A 21,375-nucleotide genomic window follows, 5' to 3' on the forward strand; every position below is an offset into this window, starting at 1 on the left:
AGTGTAACTTGTAATAGCAAATCACATTCTAGAAAAACAATTCCAGATAGTTAGATGGCAATTGAACTATAAACAAGAGTTAAAAGAGCAGTTAAGGATTTATATCCAGATAGTTTCTGCATGACACAGTTTCAATCTAATTTATATAGAATTCCCCATAAAAAAGCAGTGATGAGTTGTTATATAGCTACTTTGTTCATTCATCCTCATACATATTTCAATATAGCAAAAGAAACCAGAAGCATTCAATTTTTCAGTGAAAGATTAAAATAAGGTTGAAGATAGCATCCTGTCCACTGATATAAAACAGGGTCTTTATTGCTAAAACCTCTTGAAAAAATACTTTTCATGTGTGGAAGTACACAGATTGAATTGTTAAACAGCTAAAATGCTATTTTTGAATTCTTCGTAAAGTCATTTTTAAATATCTGGTAGATGTTGATTATAAATATCCAACCTAAAGCAAAGTGAACCAAGCTATATTTACAATATCCTTGTTTTAATTGAATGCAAAATCATTACTGCTGTTACCCTCTTAGTACATACAAGGCTAAAAAAAGTGAGCCTTGTATATACATGCCTGACAATTTGCAACCAGAAAAATGAGGATTTTACATTATATAAGAAAGTTACTGAGTAGAACGATTTTTAAGATTCTCCTCAGATCCCTAAGATTTCTTCTCCTGCAAGGACAAGGTGCAAGCATGCAACAAGAGCTATACTGATTGAGCAGTTCTGCTTTTCCACTCATGCCGTTTTAATTGTGTGAGATACCCACTACTGCAAATGATGTCACATCCTTGGGATATATATTTAAATTTTCACTTGCTTAAACAAGTTAAGCAAGGGTTTATCAAAATTAAATCTGTATCCCTAAAGGCAAAAACCACATCCCTAAGTAAATTCTGTTGTGTAAATTAGAAGCTTGTTAAGATATCTATGTATAGTAAGAGAGTTGAAAAGTATTTATTATGATAGATTACAGCTAAAGGAAAAAAACAGAAAAGGAAACCGGAAAGTTCTCAATACAAAATTAGCTGGTTTTCTGCTACAGACCAAGCATTACAGTATATACTCAAAGATAAGCCCACCATGGATAAGCTGAACCCAATTTTTGAGGGGCTGCTTTTTTTGATGCCTACTGTAAATTCTCAGATTATCTGTAAGTATATACAGTAAATTCATCCAAATCCATCTGTATGAAGTTGATTTGATTAAACCATGGGGTCCAATCCTAGGCACACAATCCAAAAACAGAGAACAATTCAGCAGTCTTGGTTCTAGGCGTCTTTAGGATAAGAGGTGTCTGACACCATGAAACCCTGTTAAAACAATTCTAGAAGAACATAGTCAACACCTGGTGTTAATAAAAGTAGCATTTTGTTCTTTTACAACTTGAAAATCTGTACAATAATTACATGACAAAATAAACTATAAATTTAACATAGAACTTTTAAAGGCTCACTTAGAAAATACCTATCAAGTTCTTTAGATCCAGGATGATTTTTGTTTCAGAAGTTGAATTTTGATGGATTACGCAATATAATCTTAAACTTGTTCTCTTCATTGTGTTGAAGAACATCTGTGCTTGAATATAGCTGGCATTTATTCATCATAATGCAATGATAATAAAAATTTATCCACATCCATTTCTGCAGGAAAGGCAATTGGTAATTTCTTTTGCTGAAAAAGAAAATGTTTTAAGATATATAAAAATATTTATGACTAAAAATCTCCATAGAACAGATCATTTAAGCTCTCATCTCCAGCAATGCCTATGTTCAAAAGCATCAACAAATTTTCTTCTGATAGTAAGACTACCTCATGCCCCATTTTTTAACTTCTGTAAGATGTATGCCAGGTAGCCCAAGGAATTATTCATAGGAGTTAACAGCACGATCCCTTATGCCACGGGTGTCAAACTCGCCACATCACGTTGCAGTCACATGATGTTTCATGACGTTTTTCCAATTCACGGAGCTGGAGTAGGCGTGGCCTGGGCCTGACGCATCCAGCCTGCAGGCTGCCAAATTGACACCCTTGTCTTATGCATTCTAAACTAATTGCAGATTTAAGATTTTAAGAATTAAGCTTCAGCCTTAAGCACTATTGTCAGTATCTTAAGCACTAAGCAGTTAACAGCTGTTTCATACCAAGCAGTGAAGATATATTACCACTATAAGTAAACACTTATTCTATATCAAAATGATTGATATTTTCCAATTTTATACCTTAGTCAAATCCTTATCCTGAAAATGGCCTATCAATGGATAGAAAAGAGAAAGGATGTATACCATAAACAGTGACAAAGTCAAGAGGAGGATTTTCTTCCCCAAAGTATATGAATACAAGTAGGAATTATAGGGAAGAGGTTTCTTGTCCACATGTAGAATACACTGGAATGTTTCCCATAATTGGCTGTTAAGGGATTAATTGAGCCAATTTGGTGCAATGGTTAAGGCACTGGCTAAAAACCAGAAATCATGAATTCTAATCCTTAGGCATGAAGCCAACTGAATGACCTTGGTCTAATCCCACTCTCTCAGCCCTAGGAAGAAAGCAAGGGCAAACCACTTCTAAAATCTTGCAAAGAAAACTATGATTCAAAGGCACAGAAGGACAAACTGAGGGATTGCTACTCTTCTTTATGTAGTTCTCTGTCGGTATAGGAATAATGTCATGCTGTTAAATAAAAAAAACCTGATTACCTTTATTTTCTTTTTTTTAATGGGCAATGCAAAATTCTGAACATCCTTTTTACTGGTAGTCCGGGAATTCTTTTCACAATCCACAGAGTCTTCCTGCTTTCTTTTTTTAGTTGCACTTCTTATAGACTTAAACTGTTGAGTATTGTCCTTCAGTGGAGTAGCTGTACTAGTCCTTGAAATAGCAGCGCGTGAAAGTATCATCAAAGTGTGGGCAGCCATGCTAACGCTGTTTTCACTACCCGTTTCACTTGCTGGGCTACAAGCCGGCAGATCAGGAGTAGCTGGAGGAACCATGATCCTTGGTGTTGTACTATCTTCACCATACCTTTTACAGGTTGGAGTCCTTATATCAAAAGTATCATCTGAATGTCTATCACTAGCACCTGAAGGCGTACGGGGTAGTGGCAGTTCCCCATTTTCAGGTAGCTTACTAGCGGGGCTATGCCTTTGAATATCATACAGCATTTCCACAGCTTGCTTAGTTAAAGGACCAGTCAAGCTATTGACTTGACTGGGAGACTTCGTTTGCTCTTTTTTAAACTCCTTTGAGGAGGGTAAAATGCCTGCATTTTTATTGTTGGCATTTGGCTGAAGCCCCTGTTTTTTAGTTACTTCCTGAGCTGAGGAACAATTCTTCTCATGATGACTTTGTTGGCTGTTGGATAAGGATGCCGCCTCCTGAGTTTGGGGGACAAGATTCCTTTCTAATTCATTCTCTTTATTCGCTGTCTGCTTTCTTAATATATCTGATGCTAGTCCTGGACCCGAACATTTTTTTTCCAGTTGGCTTTCCTTGACAGCCAAATTTTTGCTACTAATATCTGGCTTACATAAAATTCTTGGCAGAGTTCTTTCACGATCCCTCTTGCTAGGTTGAGTTTTTGTTGATGAAAGCAAGGTATTAGAAGAGCTTTGACAGAACTTAGGATTCTCATTCTTTTCTTTTTGTGATGCTTGGGTAGTATCAAAGCAAAGCACTCTTCTGTGGCTGCCATTTTGTTTGGAACTTGGGCTTGTTGTATCAGCTTGCACAGTTTCTAGCTTCTTTTTCAAGTCCGCACAAATATTCTTGTCTGAGTTTCCAATTCTGAAAGAAAAAAAATAGTATTTGGCAACTTTGCATGAAATTTCTATTTTAATTATTTTTGCTATCCAAAACCACTGCTCGGTGCTTAAATTGGTTTGAACTTAAATCTCCTTTAATAAATAGATTTAAATATGACATAAAATGTAAAACATTTTAAAATTATTTTACATTATTAAGATGAATAGAAGAATGCCTAAAAACATTTTGTTTAGATGTCTATGGAGATTTTCAATCTTCCAAGTCATAGTTGTTCCAAAGTTGCTTTTTCTGAAAGGCAGCTGAACTTTGTATTTGTTTTTTGTCCTTTGAAAACATTTTGTTTCACATCCAAGAAGCTTCTTCAGTTCTGAAGTGAAACATTTTCAAAGAAAAAATACAAACCAAAGTCCGGTTGCCTTTTGAAAAGCATCTTTGGGCTATTTTGTTTGTTTAATTTTTCCTATACGTATTTGTATTTGTAGCATACACATAAAACCAGTTAGAACTGTCTCCTCAGAGTATTTGACAACACTCATTGAAAATGATTAGCATAAAGATAAGAACAATAGCCTGAAGCGATTTTTACAGGTACTCCTTGGCTTATGCCCATTCGTTCAGGGATCTTTCAGTTACAGTAGTGCTGAAAAAAATGGATGTATAATGAACCCTTGAAATTCTGGCCACTGAAGCAATCGGTCAAGTGATTGTGGTCTGGGCACTTAGGTTCCCAGCTCACAATTACAACATCCTGTGATCAAGATTTATGATCTTCTATGACTGCTTCCAACGAGAAAAATAAATGGGAAAGCCCATAGGGAAAGTGACAAATCGCTCCTGCCCACAGCAACGCTTTCCCAATTCCAAATCACTCAAATGAAGAAATATTGTATGAATTGATGTTTTGTCACTAACTCCCAAGATTACGTTCTGCAATTTTGTGGCTGCTGGTTATAACGAAGATCAGCCAGTTTATACATTTCTCCAGGTCCAGCAATAATACAAACTAAGAAATACCCCACTGCACAACTGACCTCTGAACTCGAGAACCAGGATGATTGACAGGTTCTGATCCATTGAGCACTGGCTTTCCTAAATGATTGAGGCAAAATAAATATTTTTTACTAATAGCATTCAAGAAGCATTTAGTTTTATACTAAGTCACAAAATGTTTTAGGATGTCTTTTTGAGTACAGAACCCATATTTTATTTCTCAAGACACTTTTAAAAAATTGAAGCGCAGATAAAACATTCACAAGAGAATAAATGAGTCTTTAGAGTCTTCTTTAATGACTTCCTCCTACTCTCAAACCTGACTGCTCTGAGCTAGTGAGAGACAAGGGCCTCTTGCAGATTTGAAGATGTGGATGAAACTGCATGGGTTTCAAATAAGATAATGCTGAAGTAAAATAAGTACTTGGAAATATAGTTGCAAATAATGTATGTGGTACTCTATAAGTCAATCATATAATTCTCAACATTTAGGCAGTCATATTTTAGCACCCAGGGAATTTCCCCAAAAGACTTAACATAGCTGGTCGTGACTGGCTGCCTTGAATGCTTTCTGGGTGTAAAAACAGGAAATACATGAACGAAAAGTGATGCTAACGAGGATGAAAACAGTAACTGCATAAATGAAACAAAGCTGGATTTCTTTAGGCAGAACTGCAGCTGCATATGGAGCTAAACTTGTAAAACATTCCAAGCCTTTGCGCAATACAGTGCTCAGTCTAGAAGAACTATTAAGCCCAGCATTTGGTCCAGCAAAAGAAATGCTACTCCATCTATGTCTAGCTGTAAATCTATACTGAAAGTTGTTAATTTCCACATACGCAGCACATTTCTCTGCTTTTGATAGTCAATCTTATCAATCCCAAACTGCCTTAAAACATTGATTCAAGACTCCAATGGATCAGTTAACAGAGAAACGAGATAAAACTAAACATTAATTGTAGGCTGAGGACTCTTTAACCCAAAACTTTTGACACCTTCTTTCAGTAATAGTAAAGAGCCTGAAAAGAATGGGAGACAAGATGGAACCTCATCTCCAGCAAATATTTGAACTAATATAACCTTGTGCAGCCTATGTCCTCTGCTTACCTCCCCCATTTGGTTTACTTCTTGGTATCCTGTAAGATTTTGGAGGAAGAGGGAGCTTAGGAACACCTCCACTGCTCAATGAAGTGTGGACCGGCATGTGCAGAATCTTTAAAAAGTGAAAGGAATAGAAATCAAGTTTTCTAAAAAGTTTCTTTAGCTCAAAAAAGAATATAAACAATAGTTATTTTTTAAACACAGCATTTTACCTGACAGGAAGGATCTGAGATAGCGTTTCCATTTTGTCCCATTATAGATACAGGAATCATTCCTACCATTCCTTGCAATACAGGCTGTATCGGAGAAGCAATTATAATTGCAGACCCTAAAAAAATTAAGGTATCCATGTGAACTATATAATTTTACATTCCTCCGTCTCTTTTTCGCTCTCCTATGTAAAAGTCAGTGAAAATACTGAAGACAAATTTTGATAGCTGAAGCTAAGTAAATCTAATCTAGTAACCTTCGAAGCTATCTCTAAATAGCTTTAAGCAGTCCAGAGAAAGGACAAGCTATGAGCAGCAAAAAATGTAGTGCCAACTAAATAAACTAACTTTAGTTTTGATGCAACAATGAAAGATTACAGCTCTAAAGACAAATCAATAGCAAATTACAGCATTTCCTAAAAGCCGGTTCATAGTTTTTTTCCACATGGAGTAAGTCTACCTCAGCTTTGCAGTCTTACAGAGGAAGTGTGGCCCCCACTGATGCAGTCAAATTTTTTATTAGCAGTTTATATAAAATCTGAAAAGAATGGCAAAGCTGAGTATAAACAAGAAATAGAAATTGAGGTGTATGGACATGAACAAATGAATGAGGTCCATTTGTATTGCCTCTTTGAGAAGAGCCAGGATGATATCAGAACATTATATTTTTCTAAAATAGTTTCCAACTCAATTTTAAAGGTTTGTGAATCATGTTGAATTTCTGCATAAATATAATCTAAAATGTGATCTGTTCTCCACACAAGTGGAGAACATAAAGCAACATTTATTTTTTCAATAAACAATTGGGTTCTCTTTATCTAGCTTTAGGACGTGTATGGAAATCATGTTTTAGGTTGTATTTATTCAGAAATATTAAAACTTCAAAGGACAAATTTTAAGCATTATTATATTTATACCTCAGGCATATTATACTGTATATACTTCTTAGTCAAAAATATGATATAACTCACAACTAAATATTGGAATGCTGAAGAAAACTATCAATTTGTAAGCAACTGAGCATTAAGTATTAAGAAATACAGATTAAAGGATTAGACAATCATTTACATATTGTTATTGTACCTTATTCTATTAAAACAGGATATGACTTTCAGTTTAAGTTTAGTGGCTGCAAAAACAAAAAAAGGAAGTCTTAGTGCTTGAATAGACTTCTCTTCTATATGAATCTTTCTATGTGAATATTGAGGACCATTGAGTCTTCATGATCCTTGATTTTGACCAAGTCAGAAATTTAATTTACTCATCCAACTTTGATTTTTTTTTATTAAAAATTAATGGATATTATTAAAATATTAACGGATGTCAACATGCTACATGATATGGATTCAAGGTTCAGCAATTACCAATAAAAGCCAATTCACTTACATCAACTGATTTCAACTCATCTATGACTCAATCACCATCATGTACATTTTATCCATGATATTAAATTTTTCCTTAATATCAGTCTCTAATTTTATTTGACCGTTATAAATTCCTTCAACCAACAGTACATTAAAATCTAACTGTTTTAAAACCCAAGCAAACATTTACTTGTCCACAAATAATTACCTTGTGAAAAGTTTGGAGACATTGGTGGGTTCATGGCAAACAAACCGTTTGTCCTAGGAGGAGTCCGTAACTGTGGTAGCATGGGAACCTGTGATGCAAGAGAAGTTGAATTGCTCGGAAACACAACTAAATTTGATGGAGTAACGTTAGTACTCAATGCTGCTGGCTCAGATATACAGGAGGCAATATAAACACTATTGGAGCTTCCAAAAGACGTGCTTGTGGCTGGCATCAGTTGAATAAATTCTCCATCCTTGGAAACATTACTTGTGCCAGCAACTGAAAATACTGCACAATCTTCATTCTGTATGTTGAGGGAACTCACAACAGAATCTTGAGGTCTGAGAACCAAAAGATTCTGTTCTATCAAAGCTGAATCTCCAGGCCTTTCAGACTCTTCGGCTGTTATAGATTGATATGTTCTTGTCATCTTGGATGGTGATTTAGCTGGAGAAGACAATATTATAGTTGGTACATTTTCCCCTGTGATGCTGGAAACAGCATTGTTTAGTTCAGTGTCTGATGAAATGAATGGATCATCGCTAATAATAATTTTTAAGGAAACAATATTAGAAGGATCTACACCAGTGCCTTGATTACTAGATGAAACACCACCAGCAACTTTGTTTCCTGGGCTTGTTTCACCTGCTGGATCTGCAAGTGGAGAATGACATTCACTGGATGTAGTGGGATTGGCCTCAGTAGTTGTTTCTGTAGGCCTCTCATTATCAGAAGTTAAAAATAAGCTATCGGCATCTGCTTTTGTAGAAGATGATGGTTCCTGCATTTCTACCTGTGTTATTTCAGAATCTTCCAATTTCTGGTTTCCGTATTTTAGGCAAGGCTCTGGGTCAGTAGCTGGGTCATCCAAATTAAGACTATTGGAAGTACCAACAACTTCAAGCTGGAGCTCTACTACATTTGGACCGGACGCTTCAACCGCAAGTGTTGCAGAAGGTTCTGATTCCAACTTATCTGAGCCTTGACAATCAGAAGAACTAGGACTGTTTCGGTTTTGTTGGGCAGATACAGGAAATACAGATTGGTCTATTACCTGATGTAAATTTTCAGCAATTCCTTTTGAATGGCTGCAATTCACACTAAGTTTGTTCACTGTTCCACTTTCATCAGATTTCAAGGGAGCAAGCACTTCTGCATTTGTTTTTTCAGATAGTATATGATTTGGCAAAGAACAACATTCAGTTCTATCAGATAAAACTGTTTGTGAAGTATCCAGCCGATTATACGGCAAATCAGGTAAGTTCTGAACACCTTGACATAATACATCCTTTTCAATTGTATAATTCCTTGTAGCTGTTCCTTGTTTGTTGTAAGAATCTACATTGTGCTCAGTACTAGGAAACTGATTTTGCTCAGATTCAAAGGTAGATTTTGGCTCTATTCTTTGGACAGGTGTCTCCATTTCAACTGATTCACTTTGATTTCTCACTTCAGAGCCTGAAGAAAATTCTCCAGATACTATAGTTTGCATCTTTAGATGCTGTTCTAAAGTCAAATCATGTTCACTGCAACTAGTCTTTAGGATGCATGCTTCTTTTGAATGATCATCTGTATATGACAGAGTCTCATGTGAATTATCACCTGCAATATAAAAATAAAATGAATTTAGGGAAAAAAACCTAACAACCAGATTTTAAATTGAATTATTAATCTTCTGTATATTTTTGTCAGGACAATGTTTCTTGACAGTCATTTTCAACTTTCTGGGTTCTGATTTTTAATGACAACCTGAACTAGAATCTCTAAAGGATGAGATGAATAACATCAGAAGGATAAAAAGATATCCCTGTCTACCCTTTTCAAAGGACATATGATAGAGCACAGAATAAATCCGCATTGCTCATTCATTGAATGCATTTGGAATGTTGTGTGCAGTTCTGTCACTGCATCTTAAGAAGGTCCTTTCTGCAAGAAAGTCCAAGAATTGGTAACAAATAATCACAGTTACATATGTATGAATAATTGTAGTAATTAGATATAATACATACAAAACTATACATATGGAACAAACAAGAACTCTCTTTTGCCTCAAGACAAAGCAGAAATGGATTTCTTTCTTTCACTAATTATGGAAAGAGTGATATATAATCACTAAAATCAATATTTTAGCAATGGCAGGCATTCTAAGCTGATTTATGGAGAAGAAAAAAAGGTATTAAACATAAGTTGACAGATTGTATAAAACAATCCTTAGGTTTTTAAAAGGAAGATAGAAACTTAATTGTAACTCAAATTTCAATTCATCAACTTGCAGTCTGACCTTATATGAATTTGCAAAAAGCTAATTCCACGTATTTCAAAAGGAATTACTATACTTTGCACAATAAAGACGTATTTAGCATATTATAACCATTATGAAATCTTCTGGACCCACAGGTGGTATTTAATTTTATAACAGGCATACCATTACCCCAAACCCATGATAGTAAGTCTTTAAATCAATAAAGAGTTGTATGTCAAAGAAACCAGATACTAGAAGTATTTTAGAAATGCTTACCAAGTTCCTTGGTGCTAATATAGCTTTCAAGTGCTTTTAGGTTTTCTTCATCCACCAACATTGAATTATCTGTTCCATTCTGTATACCCTGAGAAACATTTCTACAATTCTTCGTTTTACCTGTTTAAAATAAGAAAAAAAAATCCTAACTTCAACATAAGGTGGAAGAATCCAAATCAATTCCTTAACTGCATTAAGGAATTGCAGTTCAGTTTTTGTCATCAACTTCATACTTGAAGCCATTCTTTAGAAATGTCAGGCCCAAAATGAATATTTGTAGCAGGTCCAATCTAATCTATGTGAAAACCTAAAAACGCTAAGTCAAATATGAACTGAAATCCTAATACAACTGTTTTGATGGGATGGAATGCAAAAACTACTTGTTTGTATGACAGAAATGTCTAAATGACAAACGATAAAAGAATAACTTTTCAAGTCTCTCCTAGCTATAGTTTTGCAATATAAAAATAAAATGAATTTAGGGGAAAAAAACCTAACAACCAGATTTTAAATTGAATTATTAATCCTCTGTATATTTTTGTCAGGACAATGTTTCTTGACAGTCATTTTCAACTTTCTGGGTTCTGATTTTTAATGACAACCTGAACTAGAATCTCTAAAGGATGAGATGAATAACATCAGAAGGATAAAAAGATATCCCTGTCTACCTTTTTCAAAGGACATATGATAGAGCACAGAATAAATCCGTACCACATGTGGAAATTCTAAACTTGCAGTCAAAACACTTTTGAAAAATGCAGGATAGCAAAAACTGGGAAAGTATCACTGGAACTGTGAAAACTCGTCATTATCATGGCAGGAAAACTATATTATTGTTTTAATGGAAGAGCTGAATCAGACTAGTAAACTAAAGTTCTCGAGAGTATCAATTTATATTCTCTGTTAAAATATATGGACACAAAGGGTTATTCAGTCAAAGTGCAAGCCTTTCATACACTGTAATAGTTTTCTTCTCAGTCCCACTGAGTTCAATGCAGATGATTGGAAATAATTCACCATTGTAAAAATGATATTTAAAGTGAAGAATAATCCATACCAAAATCAAATACATCAAAGAGTCCTTGAAATGCTGGATCTGATTCTGTTTGCTCCAGAATCTCCTGGATAGCTTCTTCTGTCATGTGAATTTCACCCTGCTGGGGTGTACAAATAATCAGATATCAGTTAAAATGTACTCATTTTCTCTATGTGAGCAAAAAATATTCTGAAAGCTAGTGCACAATAGGCCGTCAATCAAATTGAAAGATTCACAGAAGTACGGTTCTTTGTGGGCCTATCTTAATCAGAACTGAGAAAAGGAAAAGTAGGCAGACAAATGCACAACCTGCAGCTTAGGAATTTATGTAGTTCTTTGAGCAAAACCCTAATTTATTTGCTACTTATAAAACCCAAATACTGTATGTATTAAAATCAGACACTTACCTGAAGACCAAGAAATTCATCAATCGAAGACTCTTGTATTGTTGGACCACTTTCCACCTGTTTTGCTGTCTGAGATATATTGCCATCGCTGAGAAAAATGTGTAAATATTTAGTATGTTTCAGAAATAATCTAAGCATCTTGAATATTTTTTTTAAAAAGAAATCTATTACCTGCCCAAGAACTTATTAATATTTTCAGCTAGCTTCTCCTGAAGACATTTGCTGCTCAGAATTTTTTCTCTGGCATTTTCAATAATCATTTGCTAGGAAATAAATTCAAAGTAGTCCAAATTTATGTTTTCATAAGAAAAATTAATCCTATCAGCACCCTAATAATCTCTTTCCTCCAGTGGATATACACTCCCATATACTGTATAATTTCTTAACTGGGACATCAAATATGACATTTGTGCAATGGTCAGCTAAATCTTAGAAAGTTAGAAATTGTTCCCAGTGACCTTTTTTCTATATACCTCTAAACTGTAGATGCGGTTCCTTAAAAATGAAAAGACCTAAGACCATATTTGTAGCACGCACATGATACAGATAGTCCTCAACTTACAACAGTTCATTTAGTGACTGTTCAAAGTTAAAACAACACTGGAAAAAGTGACTTATGACCGTTTTCAGTTACAACCTTTTCACCATCCCCATTATCATATGATCAAAATTCAGATGCTTGGCAATTGGTTCGTCCTTATGACACTGCAGCATCCCAGAGTAATGTGATCCCCTTTTCCAATATTTTGTCAAGCAAAGTCACCGAGGAAGCCAGATGCACTTAACAACCCAGATACTAACTTATCAACTGCAGTGATTCACTTAACAACTGTGGAAAGAAAGGTTGTAAAATGGTTCAAAACTCACTTAACAAATGTTTCACTTAACAATAGAAATTTTGGGCTCAACTGTGGTTGTAAGTCGAGGATCTAATTGTACCTAAGCAGCAATTTGGATGATGAAAGCAACCCTGTAAACTCCCAACCATCTTCTGTCGTAATATTCTTACCATATAGCTAATAAGGGCTTATTCACCTTGACTACAGCCTTGCATTTAAAGGATTAAAAATATTTGCACAAAATGCTATTAAAATCCCCCACCGCCAAAGAAAGGAATAATATTTCATTCTAACATGGAAAGTTTTAAAAGAGAAAAATCTCTGTACACCAAGACATATATAAAACTGGGATAATCAAACCAAGAAAAAGGGGGAAGGGTAAAAAAGAGAAATATGAAGTTTGTTTTTTAAAAAATATGGCTTACAGGAAGGTCACCGTCAATAAGTTCTAGTTGCTCACTTTCTTCTTCCATGGGTGAGCTTTCTTTTTCTGCTAGAGGAGACTCTTGTAAGCTACAATTAGACAACTGTGGTCCTGATGCGTTATTCCTTTTCTTCTGGGAGTCACTGAAATATTTTAAATATTGGATGGGAAGAACATGTTATTAAGGCTAGAACTTCATGGCCCCTGCATTACCTTATCTATTCATGCTTCATGTTTTGTTCAACATTACATTAACATGTTTCAGAGAAATCCAATGGAATTGTAATTGAATTAGACACATAATTTGCAGTCTAAGAGGACAATAACAGAAAGTAAAAGTGAGATATAATGACTTGACCCAAATTCATAAACATGTCAGTGGAAATGTAAAAGGAGATTAGTATGAATCAAGTACCACATACCTTTTCTCTGCTTCTCATTTTTCACATCTTTCCTTATGCACAAATTCTGACTATGCAACATATGTCACACTATAAATACTATAAAGCTAGGAACTGTTACCTTTTTCTTTTTCCTGGAGACAATACACTTGAGTTAAGCTTTTGCTCTTGTAGTGCAGAAACCAAAGTGAGGGTATCGCCCGCTTTAAAAAAAAAAAGCATTTAAGAACAAAATTATGTTAAGCATTGATTTGTTTAAGATGTTTAGGGTATCAATAATGAATCATTGTCAGTATTAAGAAAATGAGTATGGTACTGATTGGAAAAAAACATGGCACTCTCTCTTTTGAATTTAATTCAAACATGGGCTGTATAAAAATCTAAATAAGAAAACAACTATTTTGTGCCAGCTGAGAATACAGCACAGTTTAATTTTCCCTTGGAGAATATAAGGCTAGTAGGTGGTATTACAGGTGGAGACTTAAAGGACCAGAGAAGCTGTAAGGAAGAGGAGGAAGAGAAAACTAGAATGGTATTGTAAAGGCTAGCTGGTAAGATAGATCTAGACAAATCCACTTGCTGAAGATTATTAGTATGCTACCATACAGGCGAGTAATTCTAAAATAGACTAGGCAGCATTATAAATATTTTTCCTGGGATGGTGGCAATTATCTGAAGCAGATGAGGACCCAATGCAGAAAAAGAAGAGAATGAGGTAAAGAGATAAAGAGGAGAATGCAGGAAGAGACCAAGTGTATCTTTTTCTGATGATATGTCAGGGACTAAAGATGACAGAAAGGTGAGATTTTCAGAGACTAAAGGAAATGTTGGCTAGTTTCTTTAGGCTCTTCCTTAATTTTATATAGCAATGTTTAGAATATTTAGAAACAGAAGGGAGCGCATACAGTAAACAAAAAGTATGTCAAAATTATGTTAAGCATTGATTTGTTTAAGATGTTTAGGGTATCAATAATGAATCATTGTCAGTATTAAGAAAATGAGTATGGTACTGATTGGATGAACCCACAGGAAGCCCTGGTGCATGAAGATTGAAGTAATATTTTATTTTCAATGGAAACAGAGTTTTTATACTCCCTATATGTTAAATTCGGGGTGTGAATGGAAGAGAACCAGAGTGATCTTCAGCAAAAGCTCTTTATTGAATACATATGAACAATAGCTAAACAGTCTGGCTGACAGCGCTCCTTTTATAGGGAGCTGTCAACCGGGCAGCCAACCAGATTAAAGTATTTTCTCACTTCAACAGCGGACCTGAGTGAAAACTAGCTTCTAGATTCAGCAACTAATTACAATACATAATACTATATTTAGTGGCAGAAAGGAAATCCTATACTGTTGTGGTCACATGGCTTTCTCAACAGTTTCCTTATAGCTTGTACCCACTATTCAAGAAAATGTTCAATAAACTTACTATTAATTTGGCTTTCCTGAATTTGGCCCTGCTGTGTAGAAGGAGAATTTAATCTTGTGTGAGCCAGACTTGAAGCTATAACTGGTTTAAGAACAACCTGTGTGGCTGTCATTGCAGTGGAAGTTAGTTGTCCTGGCTGATAAACTGCAAGTGATGATCCTAAATTAGAAGAGGCTGATTGTTGAAGGCACTTCTGCTTTTTCATATCTGCAATTGCACTTCTGGTGCGACCTTTAAGTAAATATTAAAAAAGAAACATGGATTTTTTCATTATTTAATTAGTAAATTTATATGACCACCCATCTTATGCATATGACTTTGTTTAAATAAATCATTAAACAAACAATTAGATGTTAGATAATTTCAGGAGCCAACTAAGTTTTAAAGAGTCAGCTTTGGCATTGAAATAAAGGTGATTGTTTTTTGTTCCCTCACTCACTATTAATTTTGAGCCCGAAAGCATTTATTATTCTGTTGGCAAATATAATGGGCATAAAATAAATGCTATGCTGTCTTGATACATATTCCGACTCAGGAATGTATGCCACATTGTATAATTATATAATTTAAAACTAACGGAAATATACTGAATTAGTACATGGCATTTTTCTAGATCATTTCTAGATTGGAGTCATTTCTCCCACATCTTCTGATTATTTTTGTACGGAAAGTATATTTGCTTACTAATTCATTAAATTTGTATGTCAACACAATCTCCAAGTATTGTCTCCAGTAAATAGCAATAAAATATCTAAAATATACAATGTTAAAATATCCTCAGTAAGAAAATAATTAACAAGATAGAGCCACATATACCTTTTATCATGTCATTTAAATAGTTTAGATCATGTCAATTATCCCCAAGTCCTCTTGGGAAAAGCTGTTTTAATCAACTTTTGGAAAGCTATAACAGGGGGCCTTCTCTAACTTCCAGAGGGAGGGTCTAGTAGTTGCTATTATTGGGGGAAGGGAGTATCTTCAGGCCTTAGCATTCCTCACCTCATGGATATGGAAAATTACAAAGCTTTTTCCAGAGAAATGGGAAAATATTGCATAGAGATGATAGAAGAAAAGCTAGGGAAACTGTACTGGTAAATAAATGTCTAACATCTGGGTCTTGTATCCAATTTCCATGTTACATAGTCCAATATAAAGCAGCTGCACTAGCATGCTTTATTAGAACAAAGTCTCAGTGAAATTAATGAGATTGATTTCTAAGTAATTATGATTTAAATGTATGAAAGGCTTTTAATAGTAAACTCAAGCCATATAGCATAGCTTTGAATACATACTCCGTTGATGAGCAGAAAATACACCTGAATTCTGCATGCTCCTGCAAAAATTGAATTTTTAGTTTGTTAAAATGCAGCGTATAAGCAAATAAACATTACATTTAGAATACTTATGTGCCAACCACATGTATAGATATAAATGCAAAAAAATAAGTTTCAGTTGACAGTTTTTTTATTTGTTTTATGCTATTTTGGTATTGTATAACATAGGAATTAGTTCCTGGCAGCAAATACAATCCTGTGATTTTGCACAATGCTGAGATGGGAAAATGCTGAAATTATGTAAAATGTATGGGAATCTCACCAATGTAAAATGAGACCAAAATTGTATAATACTTTAGCAACTACATGAAAATTGTACAAAATTGAAATTTTGAGTGATTTGAAGAAATGAAGAGTATGAACTCCCATAAAGTGTGATCGTGCAAAATTACAGTACAATCATTTAAAATGGAACATTTATTTTTCAAGGGCTATAGGAATTACAATCCTGCAGGTATCAAACTATTGGCTAATGACATCATATGGCTGTTCTGCTGTTACCAATATCTGTTTTAGTTTAACACATTATATACATTCATGGATTTATCTCATGGATTTTTAAAAAATGACAGCAGTTAAACTATTATAACTAAGACCATAATAATTTACTTAAATGACAATGTTTATTAAATTTAGTAGCTTTATAACATCATTCCGGTTATCAACTGAGTAGCTACCATTCCTATTGTATATGAATATGGTGGAAATAACAAAAATAACAATCAATAAACAATATTAAAAAGATTCATATACTGAACAATTATAACCCTAAATAAACATATATTCTTATATAAGTAAAATTCTTCATGAATATATTGTATCCCCCTCAAAATCCTGTTGAAAAAGAACTTTTAATAATTTCTCTGAATCCCAATACTATTATTTTAGGATTTGGATATTATTTTATAAGATGAAAATTTTATAAGATATAATGGATAGCATCCAATTTTTTTTTCTGCTAATGAGAAACAACAATTTCGCCTGTTCCCACTACTGCATCCTTAACGAGAGCCACACTGGTTCAAGTTAGGGCTGTCCATGGGACGTCAATATGAAAGAAACTGCAGTATCAAGAAAGCATGTGAAAATTGAATTCTCAATAATAAGAATATAAGTAGAGTCAGATTTACAGACTATTTGCACTAAATTCAAATTACCTGATTTGAGAAAGTGTATAATCTAACTTCTTCCATAAAGATGACATCATTGCTGGAACGTCATTTGTTGTTTCTTTAAAAAAATGATATATAATTTTGTAAAAATTTTAAAGATATTACAAGTGGAAAATCTGTGAATCAACAGTTATTTAACTAAGAAGCTTTATTTCTAACATCTAATTTATTTGATATTTGACCTCTATTTATTTTAGTATTTTTCACTTAATGTGATTGCTATTGAGGCTCTCTTCCTTTCTGCTTCTTACAGTTGATCAATGTTATTTAATTTTATTTTTCTAATTGTTATGCTTTTTTCTACTTTATAACTACAGGTAGTCCTTGATTTACAACATTCATTTAACAATTGCCTTGCTTAGCAATGGAAATTCTGGTCCCAATTGTGGTCACAAGTTGAGAGCTATCTGTGTCTTTAAGTCCTATTAAATTTATTTAAAGAGCATGATTTCAAAATAAACACATACATTTAATTGTATATCAACATTCTCTCAATGTAGTCAAAGCAAACCAATGCTAGCAATAAATTGTGGCATATATCTCCCACTCTTTACTTACACCTACCTTTGGATTTCATGGCTATGTACTCATTCAATATGGTAATTAAGTTTTTTCCAAAGAGAGACTGAGAAGAGAAAGAATAATATTAAACTATATTATAAAACACTGCAAAAATGTCACTTCCTCAAAAAAATTAGAAACATCAAACACCTACCCTATCTTTATGGCAAATTGTAGTTTAAGTGGTGCTACTTGTGTCTCTCTGGGATGCAATGTGCTGAAGAGGGGTCAGCAGTATAGGGACCACCCTTGCTGCCTAGTTCTTTGAGAACTGGCCTAGTTTCTGGTCTGCTGAACTCTTTTCATTTGGCTGGAATAGGCTGATGTCAGTCACTTGGCTTAACCTTTAACCTTGTGTGTTCTGGACAGGACTTGACATGTGTGTGAATGACTGTGACGTATGTTACCAAGTTCCTTCTTAACTAAGCCTCTTGACTGCTGAGTCCTAAGGGCAGGTGTACTTGGTGGAGGCAGGGGCTTGAGCATGGATGCAAGTGCAAGTTGGATAGGTCTGATGGTCTTGGAGAATGAAGAGTTTATTAAAGGAAGCTTTGATGAGCAGGTATGTGTCAAGTAGCGACAGGCAGAAGATATCAACCACATGAAGCAGACCAGAAAATCAACTTCATATGAAAATTATAGCTATACCGTAATATAACAGAATCTTGCAAATATAATTGTACTATCCCTCTTCTCCTTTCTATACTCCAATGAATCAGAGGGGCATTGTGAACTGCTTCTAAATATCATTACTTTCCCGGAGTTAAAAGAATGTTTCAATCCTCTTTGCCTAAGTAATGGCTCTTGCATATTTGTGACAAGGTCATCTCCTTTACTCCTTACATATGATATGGTAGGAATTTGAGGGAGGGCCACTTTCAGGGTTGGCCGATTCAATGGCAAGATTACTCCTGTTTGCCAGCCCTCAGCATTTATCCCTGATGTCACTGGGTCTTCATTGTCAAAATACTTCTTGGAATACCCAGGAACAGTATCCCCCTAGAGATTTGTACAGCTCCCACCTTGCTCCTCTGCAAGTGATCCCTAAAAACTTGACTTTTCTCCTAAGCCTTGGTTTATAGTGTTTGAATGTGCCCTTTTAAATTGGAAAACAGATGTTGTCTTTTATTTCTGTGAAACCACTTTGTATCATTCTGTAGTTGGGAAGCCTAGATATTCAATAAATAAATAAATTATTAATTATTCCATTATAGCAAGCTTTAAGGTATTATAAAGAGAAATAATTTCTTTTAAAAATAAATGCTACTTACTAGTAAACAGGCAGGTACAAAGCCTTCTCCTGTACAATGCTCTGCATATTCTTTTAAATCTGAACTTTCCAATATAAATGCTCTGCATGTGGCTAAAAGCTTTTCTTGTTGTAAATAACCTGAAAAGAGAAGCACTTTTTAAAACTTTTTTCTAATCTGTGCATCATTATGAAATGAAAAGAAAGTAAATTAACATTTGTTAATATTAAGGTATATTAAGGTTTTAGAGGCATTTATCTGAGATTGTAAATAAAGATGTATACATAATATTCCCCATGTTAATGTCTGTGTATGAATGATTATCAGTTTTTATAAGTATTGATTTTGTTCTCCCCCTTTTTTTTCTACAATGTTTATGTTTAGGTAGTTTTTAATCTACTATCGCTGCATTTTATATTTTGTAAATAATTTCAAATGCCTTTGTATATACATTCAATATATTTAATAATTTATGGTATGTTTTCAGAAATACTCTCCCTTTAAATGTAAACAAATCTACTATGCAATAAAGTTGCACAACTAAAATGGACCTCACTTGATGGAAATGTATTCTGAATGATTCTGCATTTAATAGGTGACAATTTATACAAAAACTTACAGTAACATTTAAATAAACATGGATTATATTTTGTACGCATATGCAGTGTTATATTTCCTGAAGGATGTGTATCATAGCATAAATTCTAATCTGTCAAAAAGATTATTTGTAGCCTTCTTTTTGATCATCTTTCTGCAAATCTTTCAACTTTGTGGACTGCCAACAGTGTCAAAAATACTATAAAAAGAAGCATAGCCCAATAAAACCACAAATATATTCTTCATAATTTAGTCATATATTCAAAATCTTTGTGGTAGAGACAGTCTGCCCTGATTAGACAAAAGAAAACAATATTGTAAGATGCAAATATCCCAAAATATAAAAAAGTTATTTCTGCTATCGAGTTGCCTCTGTCCAATGTGAAAACTTGCATCTACCATTTTATACTATTGCCTTTAAATATCCAAGTGTCTGGATGAATTGCAAATTATGAGCTCTTCAGTATTCAGAGACCTTCCACAAAAGCTTCAATAATTACAGGTAGTCCAAAACTTACAACCACAATTGAGCTCAAAATTGAGCTCAAATTTTCCGTGGCTAAAGTGAAAAATTTGTTCAATGAGTTTTGCCCTATTTTATGACTTTTTTTTGCCACATTTGTTAAGAGAATCAGTGCAATTTGTTAAGTCAGTAACATGGATCTGGCTTCCCCATTGGCTTTGCTTGACAGAAGGTCGCAAAAGGGGATCGATCACCTGATCCAAGGACCCTGAAACCATCATAAATATGAACGTTGTATTTTGATCTTGCGACTATGGGGAGGCCGCAACACTCATAAATATGAAAAATGGTTGCTTTTTTTCAGTGCCCTTCTGACTCTGAACAGCCACCAAATGAACTGTTGTAAGTCGAGGACCACCTCTGTGTGTGTGTGTACACACATATATATACATATACACACACACATATATAATACACACACACACACAAGAATAACGAACTCCTCAAACTCAATCTGGGTGAGGTACCAAAAGATGCAAAACCTTGTCGGGTTTTAAGGACGAGGCAGGTTCGGCAAGGAAAGCAGATCAACAGCCACACGGACAGCGGGCTCCGGGGAAGAAGTTCGGGAGGGAGAAGAGCGCGAAACGTCAACGACCCTGAGAGGCATTTCTGAGCAGAAGGGCCGAGCCGCCTCGGAAAGTTTCCCCGTCTTTCCTTTCAAAGAAGCGGCGGCGGCGGCGGCGGGGGGTCTCTCTTAGAGACCTGCCAGTCCCACACCGGCGCTGCCCGTCTTCCTACGACTCCCTCTCCCTCTTCTAACCCGTTGGCCGAATGAACCCAGGCCGCGGGGATCAGCACTTCGTCCTGGTCGTGCGAATCCATAAAAGCGGCTCAACTGAATCAATCGCGCTTCAGCTCCGGGTGAAAGAAAAGCGAAGAGGGCCGCGCCTTCCTTCGGACCCCGTCGCTCTTCGCGCTTACCTAGCACCAGACGGGCCACGTCAGACGGCAGTAACATGGTGAGGGGAAACGGGATTCTGTCTCCTCACTCGCCGGCGAGGCGAGACCGACCCTCACCCGCTTCCAGCACGGCGATACGGCTTCCACCCCCCACCCCACCCCAAATCGCCGGTTTCTCAACTCGGGGGAAAGGCGCCCAAACCTCCCTCAGAAGAGCGAGCGCGGAAGCCCCAACCCGCCTCGCTTCGAGGGCTTCTGATCCGAGAGCCACAACAAACGCTTTTCCGCTTCCGGGTGGGTGACGGGAATGAAAAGTGTTTCCCGCCTCTCAG

The 21,375-nt window shown here is 35.3% G+C and overlaps 1 protein-coding gene across 2 annotated transcripts; it reads right to left on the reverse strand.

Annotated features, from left to right (window-relative positions):
- Positions 1-942: 942 nt before the first annotated feature.
- NPAT (nuclear protein, coactivator of histone transcription) lies at positions 943-21,351 on the reverse strand. 2 transcript variants are annotated; one of them, XM_026685348.2, is made up of 18 exons: positions 21,065-21,351; positions 19,042-19,160; positions 17,774-17,834; positions 17,195-17,267; positions 15,996-16,036; positions 14,704-14,934; positions 13,393-13,474; positions 12,872-13,013; positions 11,779-11,870; positions 11,608-11,695; positions 11,222-11,321; positions 10,165-10,284; positions 7,647-9,248; positions 6,078-6,193; positions 5,872-5,977; positions 4,806-4,863; positions 2,709-3,795; positions 943-1,683 (listed from the first exon to the last, which is right to left on the reverse strand). In XM_026685348.2, exons 1-18 carry the CDS (start codon positions 21,099-21,101, stop codon positions 1,606-1,608), a joined length of 4,233 nt encoding a protein of 1,410 aa, XP_026541133.2. In that variant the 5' UTR covers positions 21,102-21,351; the 3' UTR covers positions 943-1,605. The 2 variants fall into 2 exon arrangements, with proteins under 2 accessions (XP_026541133.2, XP_026541135.2); XM_026685350.2 differs by having other exon boundaries at positions 11,222-11,318; positions 21,065-21,317.
- Between the last annotated feature and the right edge of the window lie 24 nt (positions 21,352-21,375).

The sequence above is a fragment of the Notechis scutatus genome, chromosome 5, assembly GCF_049901735.1.
Source record: "Notechis scutatus isolate UNSWTSFEM ecotype Mainland chromosome 5, rNotScu1.2, whole genome shotgun sequence".
Taxonomy (NCBI): Eukaryota; Metazoa; Chordata; class Lepidosauria; order Squamata; family Elapidae; genus Notechis; species Notechis scutatus.

Excerpts from the sequence above, each read along its gene's own strand:
- NPAT (XM_026685348.2), bottom strand. The coding sequence starts at position 21,101 with ATGTTACTGCCGTCTGACGTGGCCCGTCTGGTGCTAG. Across the intron at positions 11,871-12,871 it reads TTATTGACGGTGACCTTCCT|CAAATGATTATTGAAAATGC; the intron begins GTAAGCCATATT and ends TTTATTTCCTAG. Across the intron at positions 11,696-11,778 it reads ATTAATAAGTTCTTGGGCAG|CGATGGCAATATATCTCAGA; the intron begins GTAATAGATTTC and ends CATTTTTCTCAG.